This window comes from Platalea leucorodia (assembly GCF_965183815.1).
Source record: "Platalea leucorodia genome assembly, chromosome: 7".
NCBI classification, from domain to species: domain Eukaryota; kingdom Metazoa; phylum Chordata; class Aves; order Pelecaniformes; family Threskiornithidae; genus Platalea; species Platalea leucorodia.
The window spans coordinates 41,517,650-41,531,084 of NC_138829.1; the positions used below are offsets into that span (position 1 = coordinate 41,517,650).

General features: G+C 41.9%; 1 protein-coding gene across 1 annotated transcript in view; it reads left to right on the top strand.

Moving 5' to 3' along the window:
- The first annotated feature begins 483 nt into the window (after positions 1 to 483).
- RBM25 (RNA binding motif protein 25) overlaps positions 484 to 13,435 on the top strand; it is a 34,927-nt gene continuing 21,975 nt past the window's right edge. The window contains exons 1-4 of the mRNA XM_082318029.1: positions 484 to 629; positions 7,839 to 7,959; positions 11,598 to 11,647; positions 13,093 to 13,263. Coding sequence (XP_082174155.1) covers positions 7,854 to 7,959; positions 11,598 to 11,647; positions 13,093 to 13,263 — 327 coding nt within the window. The 5' untranslated portion in view covers positions 484 to 629; positions 7,839 to 7,853. The remainder of the gene's footprint in view (positions 630 to 7,838; positions 7,960 to 11,597; positions 11,648 to 13,092; positions 13,264 to 13,435) is intronic.

Sequence of the window (13,435 nt, forward strand, 5' to 3'; positions counted from 1 at the left end):
CGCGGGTGTCGCCGGCACCTACCACCCTCACAGCTGGGCCGCAGCGAAGCCCGGCCGCAGAGCGCGGCAGCGGGGAGGGCGCCCCGCTGTAACCGAGGGGGTGCGGGCGGGTGGGGGGCGCAGGCCAGCAGCCGGGGGAGGAGCCGGTGCCAGCCCAACGCGGGCGGCTTTCCAGGGCCTGCAGCCGCCAGCAGCCCCGAGCGGCGGTGTTTGACCTCAAAGATGGCGAGGCTCGGGCTGGGTCAAGGCGCCGCATCGCCCGCCCCCAGCGAAAATGGCGGCAGCCCGGACGCCTTCTTTCTCTCTCCCTGCCCCTCTGGCCGCCGCCGCTCTATGGTTGGGCGCGTTATTGTCTGGGTGCGGCGCGGAAGGGCGCTCTGGCACGGCCGCCTCTATGGTCGCGCGGCGCGGTGCAGGTCGGGCCGCTGACGGAAGGGGCGGGTCACATGACCCCGCGCAGCGCGGCGGCGGCGGCGCGGCGCGGTGTGTTCGCGGCCTAGTGGCGCCCCGGGGCCTCCCAGCTGGGCCTCAGGCGGCCGAGCGGCGTCCCCCTGCACCACCCCCGACCCGCGCGGCTTGGAGGGGCCGCGGCGGCGCTCCGGACGCGGCTCCTGCTCCGCGGCGAAGGGGTGAGAAGCGAGGGGCGGCGGGGGGATGAGAGGGGGAGGGAAGGCGGCGGCGGCGCTTCAGCCGCCTGCTGAGAGGAGGCGCGGCCGGGGCCGGGCCGAGGCCGCTCTGCCGCGCCCCGCACCCTGGGCCGTGGCAGGCGCCGGCGGCCTCTCGCCGGCCGCGGCCCGCGCCTCGGCGGGAGCCGGCGCGGGCCTAGTGGCGGGGTGGGAGGGGAGCGCGGCCTCGGGGAGGCGCTCGCGGGCGGGCGGCGGGGGCCCTTCGCTTCCTCTCCCGCCCAGGAGGCGTGGGAGCCCCTTCCGCCTCCCGGAGGCGCGGCGGGCGGGCGGGGCGGCGAGCGGCTCCGCGGAAGGCGAGGGGAGCCCATCGCACGGCCGGGACGAGGCCCTGCGCCTCTCGGGTGGGAGCGGACGAGCCCCTGGCGGAGCGTCTGCCGGCGCCCGCAGCTGCTGCCCGGCCTGGGCCGCGCCGGGCCGCCTCTGGCTGCGGGTGGGATTTCACTTTTCGATGCCGAGGAAGCGGGTCTTGCGAGGAAACGTCTTTCGACGGTATCGCGGCAGGGAAGTTAATGTCCTTAGCGTGGACTGGGGCGGTCATCTTAAAACACGCGTCAGCAGCTTGTGCATAAAAGCACCAGAATGATTCATCCGTGTCGGTAACAGCTGTGATGCGTATATTCGCATGTTTTTCTCATGATGTCTTTTTCCATTATAGAAAAAGACCTTTGTCTGCCTGAAGGAAAAGAGGTTTTTGTGTTTAAGTACAGCGAACATCCCGAACACAACTAACTTTTTTTTGTAGTAGGTCTTACAGGAAGTGAAGTCTTAAAGATTTATAGTTCTCAGTCTATTCAGATTAAAATGCATGCACACGGATTTTTAGTAATTTTTTGTGGGGCAGGAAAGCATTGCTTCAGGTATTGCATCAGCATCTGTGGAAGATGGTCCAGAACAAAGTCGAAGAAGGAAGAACAGGATGGTTTCTTACTTGCCCTGTAAAGGGGTGGCATTGTACATAGCTCTTCACATTTCTCTGCTTCTGTTTCTCAAGTGCCCATTCACATAAACGTTGTAATGCCACAGCCGTGTTTGTGTTTTGGGAAGAGTTAACAGCAAAGTTAGAGTGGACAGTCATTTATTTGACTGACTAGGGCTTTATGTGGGCGCAGAGACACAGGATTAGATTAGGAACTAAATCACAGATCATAAAGTTCTGGTGATATGTTTAATGGAGCCCTAGTTAAAGGGCTTTCGGACTGAGGCCTTGGTTTGGATAAGCATGTTGCTTTTTGGGTAGCTCCATAATATTTTGGGATTCAACTTATTTCATGGAGGTTAGTGAACACTTTCTAGGTCACCTCTGGAAAAACAGGCTTGAGCAAATACTAGTTTTGTTTGTTCAGAAATAAATAGAAAATCTGTAATCTGTTTTATCTGTCCCCATGTCTGTTGTGTTTGACATTGAAGCCTTGCTTAGCTTGCAGGCAATTTTGGAGAAAACTGTAGAAAGTGGGTATTTTCACTTAGAGAATCAGTGGACTTGAAATAACAATTTTTCTTTTAGGGAACTTTTTCTTGTGAGAAGCAATAATATAAACAGCATTTCCAATCGTTGACAAACTATGGGGTTAGTTATTTTTATAATGGAACAGCTTAAAAATCCATGCATCGTGTAGAGACTGATGTAAAAGCCCATGTGATAGTACTGACTTTAATAGGTTGGTTTACCGCACGTTTTGTCCAGTTTTTTCTGAGAATGCTTTTGTTGCTTGGCTGCACCCATCATGTGACACAAAATATAAAAAATACTTTGTCACAAATTAGAGGAAATTATTATTCACTCTCTGTTGCTGCCTGGGTATTGACATTAGAATCAAATGCCAAAACATTTTATGGTTCTTAATAGGGATTACTCTAATTCTTAAAAAGCATTAGAAACATTTTTATGTGTGAAAGCTTTTTTATAGGGACATTTCAGTGAAACGTAATAATGTGGATATACAAATCAAATGTCTTTGTGTAACATCTCTTTAACCAGGGTGTTACTAAATAGCATAGTGTTACACACTTACCATAGGTGTGGATTTTGTCAGGCACTCTTGTAATAATCTAAATATTAAGATTATAATCAAAGCTGAATTGTAGTTAATTAAAAAAAAATTCCAAACAAGTTTTGCACTTACTGCTCCTGTATTTGAGGGACTAGCTTGCGCAGCTATTTTGTGCAACTTAGTCTAGACTAAGCGTACAGATTTTTTGTGGTGCAGAAGAGTTGTATTGGGAAAATGTTGAAGAGAGGTTAAAATCAGACAAAATGAAATCAGGCTAGATCAGCCATACTGTCACTGCTGTTATGAGACTACATGTATGTATTCTTAAAACACATTGAGTTTGTTTATGCATTAAGACTTCAGCATTTTTATAGTTAATTTTAACTTTGTTTAGTATAACGGCAGCTCAACAGTAAGTATTGCAATTGTTTGTTTCATAGAGAACTTAACTGTTTTGAAAATGGTTAAAATGTTCTGCAGGTTTTTAAATAAAAGTTATGATGTGTAAACACAGAGATGCTAAGGAGATAAATCCTGTGACACTGGTAGAATTATGATGCTGCCCTGAGTAGGTGATATAATTGTCACTTTAAAATACATTAGTCACCAGTGATTTTTAATAAACTTACTTTCTGTTTATGACATATCTCTTCACTCCTTTATTAAAAAAATGGAATAAATAAAAAAGGTTTAAAGAATACTATGATTTTAAAAAGATTACATCAACAGTGCAGCCAGACCAGTACAATCTTCTCATATAGTGAGTCCCCTCCTATTGGGACTTTTGGGAGTCGGAGATAATAAAGAAGCATGGGGCAGCAATATCTGAATGACAGTGACCCTTATTTCATAGTAATTCTGAGTTCTGTGTGGTCTCAGACACTTGAGTCCAGCATGCCCCAGGGCCAGTCCTGTGCACTTGTTTAGTTGTGCATCAGAGCTAGCGTGCTTCTAACGGGCAGAGCTCCGGCCCAGCAGGGATAGCACCGAGTCAGAATTAACAAGTCTCAGTGGATTTTACCAAACCTTAGAGCCATGTGGGTATTCCTGTACTCCCTCCAAGTTTCAGAAGATTGGTGCAGCTGGCTCTGCATGGCATTGGGTTCCACCAGGACTTATTAACTCAGAATAGCCGTGTATGAAAGCAACTGAACTCCTTCTAGGCCAAAGTTGAACCTGGAATATTACAGCTGTGTTTGTGTAGCACTTGCTTTAGTTAATAGCTCAGGCTGGATTTGAGCTGGGTCTGCTTATGGTAAGCTTAGATGTTTTGCCATCCATGACATCATTAATCTTCAGCTTACAAAAATTGCCTAAGGCTAATAAAGTGTGCACCTACATTACCGTGTTAACTCAGATCAGGAGTGTGCTTTTGAAGGAAGTCTCGCAGATATCTTCACTTGGGAAACCTTTTTTCACGTTGGTTTGCGCTATTCTAGTGGATGAACTGGATTCCTTTTGGATGAAAATATATTGAAAAATGCGCTCTTACCTGGAAATGGGCATTCGTTCCAGTGGGGTGAACCCCCCCAAATTGCGTAGTGTGGACATTAGCTCAGCTGTGGTCTCAGCTTCATCTATTTTAACAGACCTGCTCCTGTTGTACACCCTGCTTGCTGGCACGGACATAGCGTAAATTGAGAGAGACCTGACACAAATCCATCATTTTGAGGGCCGAAGATGCCATTATTTCGGTATTTTGAATGGTCTCAGGCTAGATGCTCGCTGCTTTTCTTGCCCTTGTAGCTTTGTGATCACTGTAACATCCACACAAACTAATCTCTCACTTAGAGCTGCTAGTTAAAATGCAGCTGTCAGGAACGCTGCTTACATCCAATTTCACTTAAGGTAATAATTTCATAAGTCAACTTAGGCTTTAAAAATATCTCAGGACTGGTTAGTTCCTTACTTACACATTTGAATATATTGGGGAAATTTGAAGATCACCATATACAATACTGAGACCTCAGTAAATATATCAGACACTGATCACTGAACTGACAGGGTAGTAGGACAGTTTGCGGAGAAGTTCAAGATACTGTTCCTGTGATTTCTACAAGCGTATTCTACCTAGACCTAGCTTAGCATCTCTTAACTTTCCATACCTAACTCTTGGTTTCTAGTTGCTTATAAATTTGATGTCAGAGGCCCCTCTGACCATTGGAAGAGCATGTACGTTTCTTGCGTGTTCTCTAGCTCCTGAGAGAAAAAATGTGCTACGCGGTTCCCGTCATTGTAGTGTCTTGGCTGCTGCAAGGAACTGGACGCATCTTTTTCTCTCATCCAGATCTCTCACTTCTCCAGTGAGCAGTTTCAATCTTGGTATCTGTTGATCCTCACAGTTTTCGTAACAGAAACAGAATTAAACTGTTCTCTTTGCTGTTTTCGCATTGGTAGTTACATATAGTAGCAAGAAAGAGACCAAGGCTTTCTTTAATTCTAGTGTTGATCTTCAGTGTCACAGGCAGCAGAGGTGCTAGGATTGGTCTGTGCAAGAATTAAGTCAGTAACAGGGCAGCTTTCTAGCTGCTGTGAAAATAACTGTACAAATATGGAAGAAATAAGAACAGAGTGCTTCAAGTAAAATGGATTGTTACAGATAATGATGTATTTCATGTCCATCTGACTAGAAGATTGAAAGACTAAATTTGATCCATTCTTCTTCCTTTTATGCAGTAACAGTTACTTCACTGACTGCTAAATCTTTGCACTTTTTATTTAAATTAAAAAAAAAAGTGCCTGTGTCCATATGTAACATCCCTTGAGTACACTATGTTTCAGCATCCTTTATTTCAAAGAACTGTTTCACCTCTTAGTCCATAGGCTTTTTTTTTAGCTTCTCCAAAATGGTGTCTCAGATAAAGTGCTTATCAGAGCAAGAGAAGGGACTGCACCTACAGGCAGTCAGGAAAATTACTCCCCCAGTTGTTCTTTTTTTGTTTAACAGACCACTCCTTAATGTCTTGTGGGCCTCAGATGGTGTAACGCTATTGCAGCCTGTTTAGAACCACCTCAGAGCTTATTGCTCTACCATACTGCCCCAAAGCTTTGAATTTTGTCCAATTGTCTATCAGCTTACAATATAGGTAAGGACTGAGAGCATTAGAGATCTTAATTTTCTGCCTTTCCTGGGACCCTTGGCTGGTTTTTTTGGTGAAAAAGTTTCAAATAGTGATATCAGGGTGGATAATGGAGTTCTGTTCCCTTCCATACCACCCAGGTTTCAGATTCTAGAGGAATGTCAGCCGATGTGCATGTAGTCTGAAAAGGCAATAAACAATGTTCTTCCAAATAAAATGTTTTGGCAGTACACCTTTGCTGCTTTTCTTTGCCCATTCAGTTTTAGAAAGTCAAGAATTACAGAAGGAAAGTGTGTTCTTAGGCATATGGATTCTAAGGGGGGAGAGGTTTTATGTTTATTATTTTGTATAAAATAATCTTTATTGAACTGTTGGAGGAATGCTTGTGTTTGCTGGCTTGTTTCTTCTACCGTCTTAGACCTTGTGTCACAGGAGCGTTTATCTTTTCTCCTGGTAAGATGTTGATGAATGCCCTTTGGGGCCAATTAATGAATGCCATCATCACAAACCTCTTGTAATTGATGTAGTTGTAAATATGTCTTTGGGTGAATTATGCTATAGGGTTATATATGTGTTCTTATAACAGAATAAATAAGTTTTGATGTTCAAAGGTATTACCAAATACATTTGGGTTTCCCTTTCATCCTCTCCGGTCCTGTATATATATTTATCTCTCATAGTTGTTTCCAGACTCTGTGGGAATAAAGTTGTGCTACGTGATTCTCTTATTATCATTTTTTAGCTCTTTCAAATATATCTGCTATTATGGTAGAGTCCTCATATTGGCTCTTACTTGTAGTATTAAAGACTGTCGTTTCACTACTGGAAGGCACATCTGTCTCCAGCAAAGCCTGTTTCTTGTGTGTTCAGTAACAGGAAACTGGGGAAAGCATCTTATCATTGACAGATCTGTTGTACGTAGCAAAATTTTGCTTATCATAACCCTTTTTCTCAAAGCCTGCTTTGGTTTTGACTCGTGGTTGCCTCTTTGGAAAACAGTTGCAGTGAAGATATGGTATTGTAGGCTGTAAAGCAGTCTGTACAGTCCCTTTGAAAAGTGCAAATGTTTGTGCGGACAGCTAACTGGACTCTTGTCACTTGTGATATGGTGTCTTCATGATTCGTATCCACACAGTCCAGTGTGTTTGAAGTTCCTCTAGTGCTTCCTCACTGCAGCGTGAATGTGCCTGTATGCTCAACAGGAATATTGGTGACCAATTTTGGGTTTTTTTAGGACTCGGGGCCAACCTTTTTTGAAGACTTACCATGTAGGGTTGCTGAGATAATATTGGAAGCAGGAGTACATGCCTTGTTAGTTGTGTTAAGAGTGATCTTGAGTGTTTTATTATTGGGTGGTGTCTGTTACAGGGTCAGTAATGTGCACGTAATAATAACCATCTGAATAGCAAATGATGTTAAAACAGTCTTTACTCTCCATGGTAGCGTATTGACTCGCAGCTCATGGGCTATCGTCCAAGTTGAGCTCTAGAAATGTGTGAACTGGAAACTTAAAAATAGATCAGTGAACCCTCTTCCAAGCTTTTAACTGTCTCTGTGCTGGAATTCGGGGATCTCCCCAGTGTCGTCTGAAGTACAGTTTCCATTAATGCTGAGCATTGGGATGGCCCAGTTCTTTCTCTCATCTAGTTCCACAGTTGTATTGTGTGTGATCATTTCTTGTACAAGAGAGCTACTTGCCTTATTGAAAATGTATTACAAGACTACTTCTGTTTTCAGATGCTGCAAAAGATAGCTTTATTTCAAAGAATCTGTACAAACTGTTAAATGCTGTTTAATTCGCACTCCTTGTAAACCATTAGTATGAGGAGTCAGATGTGGTTTTCTCTTTCACTTCATTCTGAAGCACTTTCCTGGAAGTGCTGTTTTTCATTGTGAAAGAAGACTTCTACTACATATGTAACTTAACAGCTGGGGAAAAAGAGTTAAAAATAGTTTTAGTTTGTAGTTGAATGTCCATATAAAGATTTAAAATCATTATGGATGCTTATAATTTGCACTGCTTTTGTAATTCATGTTTGGGAACTGACTAGTACAAGTTTCCTTTTCTATCTTTTTGACAGATTGTGACTGGAAGAATGTCTTTTCCACCTCATTTGAATCGCCCTCCTATGGGAATCCCAACGCTTCCCCCCGGGATCCCACCTCCACAGTTTCCTGGCTTTCCTCCACCTGTACCTCCTGGTAAGTTATGTTAGTATATGGAAGTGTTGTAGAACTAAATTTCCTTTTATTATTATGAATTGTAGTATTTACAGAAGTTACTGGCTCTTAATGTATTTCAATAACTCTGATTTGTGTACATTGCAATTGAGTTTCTAGTTTACCCACAGATCATGTCATGTGAGCAAGCTCCTTTTGGTCTACCAAAAGCTGCTTACTTCTTACCAGAAATCAAACCATTAGAAACAATACTGGACTTTGTCTTGAACCTTTTTTTCAAGACTGAAGCTATGTGGTGATTTTTGTTAACATTAGGTATTCTAAGAGCTACTGTTTTGACAGTAGACTATGATTTTCAATTTCTTTCAGATAAGCCATTGTAATAGACTTTGGAAACACTGAGTACGTGTGGTGTGAAAATATAGGAGTAACTTTCAGAGAAGGTCCAACTTTTTTCTCCACTTTTTTATAAGTCCCTCTTTGTTTTATTCTGCTTCTTACATACTTTCCTCCACACATCTTGCAAACTTAGTGTTACATTCCTCATTCCTTCTAATCTTCCCAAAATTAATCCCACCTTTTTTCCTTTGTTCATCTGTAAGATCAGCCCCTGTTTTTTGCATTGAGACTTTAATTCGCTGGTCTGGAACCACTTGCCAGTATAGATAACAGTGACTGACGGCAGGAGACCACAGAGTGAGTGGGAGAGAGGAATATGTAAGAGAATTACCCCTTTAAAATTCATCACAAGGGCTGCAGAAAATAACTGCTGTCTGTCTTAAGCTGTGTTGTACACAAGTGTTTTGTAGACAATAAAGGCATTCAAAAACCAGATGGCTGAACTCGGGAGTCATTTGTGCACATCCATTCATCAGGCTAATCCTTACTTGCATTACTTTTTCTAAACTTTTTTTTCCTGAGATCCATGAGATGCTATCTATTTTCTGCTAAAGGCAGAGTTCTTGATTAGGTAGCGCTCTGCCATCAAAAATTTCAGGTTAAATTTTAAAACCATACCTCTTATCTTTACTAGCTCCAGTTTATATATATACTAGTGTGAAAAACACCAGATACTTTTAAAAATAACTTTCTGAAGAATATTTTTAAATGCCTGATACGAGTTTCTGCTCTGAACATTTGCTTCTTAACATGTGCAACAAAGATCTTTTTGTTCTCTTGTTAGGTTTGACTTTTTATATAAATAGTCTCGTTTCAGTATTATAATCCAAACAGTATGTAGAGTGGAGGAGCCTGGTATTAAGTGAGAATTAAATTTTTCTCTGCACACTACAAGCATGATTTGCTTAACTGTGCAGGTAACATATTTTGACATGTAGAGGATAGGGATCTCTCACTTCTTAGCACAAGTGTATCAATAGAGTTGAAAATGCTACAGTGACTTCATGATAGTCTACTCTGAAGTTATTCCATATGTAAGATCACAATTTTAGTGGCTAATAATAATAATAATCTTTAGCTAGCTGTTTGGCTAAAATTTCACATTCTAATTATCTTATTCAGCCTGTAGCTTTTTGAAAAGCTAGAACGGTTTGCTTGTGTAAGAATGAAGTTAGGAAAAGCGTTTTGCTTTGCTTAAAAATACAGCTGTTAAAAATAAGAAGTTCTAGCCTTTCCATCTCTTTAAGTGTGGAAGATTTGACAAGGAGATGATTCTTATGAGTCTTGTCATCTCTGAAGATTGTCGGATACCGTTAAGATGTAAAAAAATTACGGTTTGTATGTAAGAAATGCTGTAGTGGGTCAGACCAGCAGTCCATATAGCCTGATGCATTGTCTGGGTAGTGGGAATACAAGATGGTATTTAGGGTGGGCATGTATCTGCTTTCTGAGTCTGTTCCCTCATACAACTGTAGCGTTAGGGATGTTTGAGAAGTTCATTAACCACTGTGTAGAGTGCTACTTTCTTATGTCTGTCTTTCAATGCATTGCCTACTTAGTGTCCCCCTCCTGGCCCAGTTCTGATGTTGGAGTTCAGTGAGCTGTGTTCTGTGGTTTGGTACACCTCAGTCATGTTTCATGCCTTGCAAACCTCCACACTTGAAGAGTCTCAGAGTGTAGAGTCTTCCCTAGTAAAGCAGCTGCTTCAACACTTTAGTCATGTAGTTGCTCTTCTCTAAGGCTGCGTTGTCCTTGGGTTGCAGAGACCAGGTCTGTAGGCAGTAGTCAAAGTATAGGTGCACCAGGTTTTTGTATAGCAGCTAAATGGTGCCTGTGATCTTGATCATCAGGTGTTTGCTGATGATGCCCAATGCTTTAGTGGATTTTTTTTTTTTTGCTTCTGCTGAGCATTGGGCTGATAATTTCAGAGAACTGTCAGTGATAACACGAGTATCTTTATGGAGTTGGAACTTTAAAATCCAAGTTGAGCATCGTGGTAATTATAGTTATAATAGTTATAGGGCTGCACAACCAGGGTCTTGTCTTGGAGTGGTTCCTCCAGTCTGTGAGATGCCATGGTGCATTAAAACTGGGAGCATGGGAGAACAATACACCTTTTGATTCTCTGAACAGTTTGGAGGGATAGGAGGTAGTATGACTTTAATGTGAAGGGACTGAGGAAGAGGATTGAGTGATGGAGAAAATAAATGATGGAATCAAAGCAAAACCGGAATGGATGAGGAGAAAGCTGGAGAGGGTGTCTGAGAAGTAGTGTTGTTTTAGGACTAAGCACTGGAGAAAGTGGGGGAACAAGTGCAGGAACAGTAGGTTGCAGAAGCTTGGCTAGGATTTTATGAATACAGCAGTAAGAGAGCTGGAGAAAGGAAGGATCAAAAGGGAAGGACTGAGAGTCAAAGACAAAGAAAGTTTTTTGTAGAATGAAAAAAAGATATCTAGGATCCCTAGAGGGTATTTCTCTGAAGAACATGAGATTGACTTCATTGTTCTGGAGTCTCAATGTCTTTACTGGCCAGCAAGTAGTTTTGAAATCCATTCACTTAATATCTTTAATCTCCTCTAGAAGTTGGCATGGAAAGAGAAACAGCCTTTATGACGATCAGATATTGGCTCACATGATAGTACTTAAAGCTGCCGGTGAATTTGATAGTGGGACAGAGGGTATTACATGGTTTCACCTGATTAAATATTGTTTTAAATTAAGTTTTAGAGGCTGCGAAGTCAAGTATTGAGCAGGGAGGGAGCTTCTGGATTGAGGTTTTCTATGGCGCCTTTATTAAGCTATTCCATAAATAGTCGCGTGAAGCCTGGTGGCATTCTCTATAGCACCTCACTCCTAAGCTGTATGTGGAATCGATTGTGCTATGTGACTTGAGCAAGTCAGGAATGAGATTATCATCTGTAGGATTTCATCTGCTTTTGCTCTCTGTGGAATTCCCTGCCTCACTCATCACATGGCTATCTTTTCTAGAACAATACTGTGGTTTGAATGTGCTTTAAAAATAATTTGTTTGTGACGAAGTTGAAATGGTAATATGATAAAAGTGACCAGGATGCACATGGTATGTTAGTGTACTCAGGCTATGCTTGAATGCTTAAGGAATTACTGGTAATCAGTACTGTGAAATTCTTATTTGACCAAAATTGCTGTCTGGTTTGGAAATGATGTCTGCGATCAGTTCATTTGTATTCATCAGTAGTCTCAACAGGGCAGATTAATATTAATGTCTTGTCTTTCTCAGGGACCCCTATGATTCCTGTACCAATGGGCATTATGGCTCCTGCTCCGACTGTAAGTATTACAGTGGGGATGAGATGATACCAAAATAAAATGGAGAGTAAATCTTAGTAGTTGTCAGCAGTATTTTTGTTTTGCTCTACTCCATCAGAATTCCTACTACGAAAGGAAATACTTCACTTTAAATGCAACTATTATGCAAATATGCTAATTTCTGACCTAGACAAAGTTTGAAGTAATGTCTGGAGCTGCTAGCTGCAAAGGTGAAGCAATTTCTGTTCTTGCAAGAAGATGTACTTCTCTCAAATAAAAGGTTTTAGGCTTTGCCTTCGGGTCATGCATGATCTTCCTATGCAGTACAGTTAGATCAGTTAGATTCCAGGTCTCTTGCTTTTGAGTTTGTTGGCCTAACAGAGTGCTCTGGAGGCATCACCTCATTCAGGTTTATAAGGCCGTCATGCAGCACTGCTGAGTTGGCCAGAAAGATGTGCGTTGACAAGCTTACAAACAAGCTCTTTTTCCCCATGTTGCAGGGGAAGGAATAGATGCATGTAATATGCATCTATAGAAGAGTATATGAGAGAAAGGTCTTACTAATTTCTAGTTGGAAGGAAGGTTTATGGTTTATGAGGTGGAAAAAAGTGCTCTTTAAAATACAAAGGTTACTTCTGGGCTTCAAGGTGAATTACCATTTCTATGCTTTTGCATAAGTGAAATCTCCCCAAAATACTGAATTTTTTGATAGCTTGTATTATCTGTTACAGGAGAATATGTTCATGGTAACCGATGTATTTAAGACAAAGATACTGGAAGAAATGCATTATTCAGTTTTTCTGAGTAAAATTATTTTTATTAAGTGACACTTCTAGAATGGTCTTTTGAGAAGAGGGATTCCATGCATATGCATCATTAAATCTTAGGTGGAAGGAGAGAGGTGCAGCGAAATGGAATAGATGATCATGCGTGTATCTGTATGGTTTATTTTACAAATGTTTGCTTCTTAACCCAAAGAGGCTTTGGGTTGTGTATTGATTAAATAAAGCAGTAGTGTTTGTTCACTCTGTGAAAGCTTTAAGACCTGTCATGTGTCCATTGAAGCCTTTTGAGTCAGAGTTACTTTTCTATTTGCAGCTTGCTTTTTACACTGTTAGGTAAGATACTTCAACTTCAGTGACTCAAATGTTGCATATTAGTTATTTGTAGAAGAAATAATACCTAATGTTACTGTATGCTCACCTTGAGACCTTCCAGTAGCCATGTACAGGTACACTTTTTTTTTCTGTCTGTCTTTGCCAGAAAATGGCAGTCTTTTTTTGCATTGTATGAAGTGTTAAAGCCTGAACCATTTATTGGTGTCTCACTCTGTAAGCCTAACTAAGGTTTGTATGAAAATTTAGTTTTGAAATATGTATACATCCCCAACTCTTTCATCTTACAGATTTAAATAAAAACAAAACCAACCCAATGCTTTATTTTATACCCGCTTCTCCTCTTTCTAGGTATTAGTTCCTACCACAGTGTCTATGGTTGGAAAACATTTGGGAGCCAGAAAAGAACATCCTGGCTTAAAGAACAAAGAAAATGATGAAAACAGCGGTCCCACTACCACCGTTTTTGTAGGCAACATTTCTGAGAAGGCCTCGGACATGCTCATACGGCAGCTTCTAGCAGTAAGTACAGTGGACTGCTTGTTAAATTTCATCCCTGGCTGATGGAAGAAGTAATGACCCACAAGCAGTGGATTGAAACTGAAAGTAGAGTTAGTCCCACTAACTGGAATAGCAGTTCATTACACTTGAGTTTAGTATCAGTAAGTGAAGAGTACAGTTTTTTTAAGTTGTA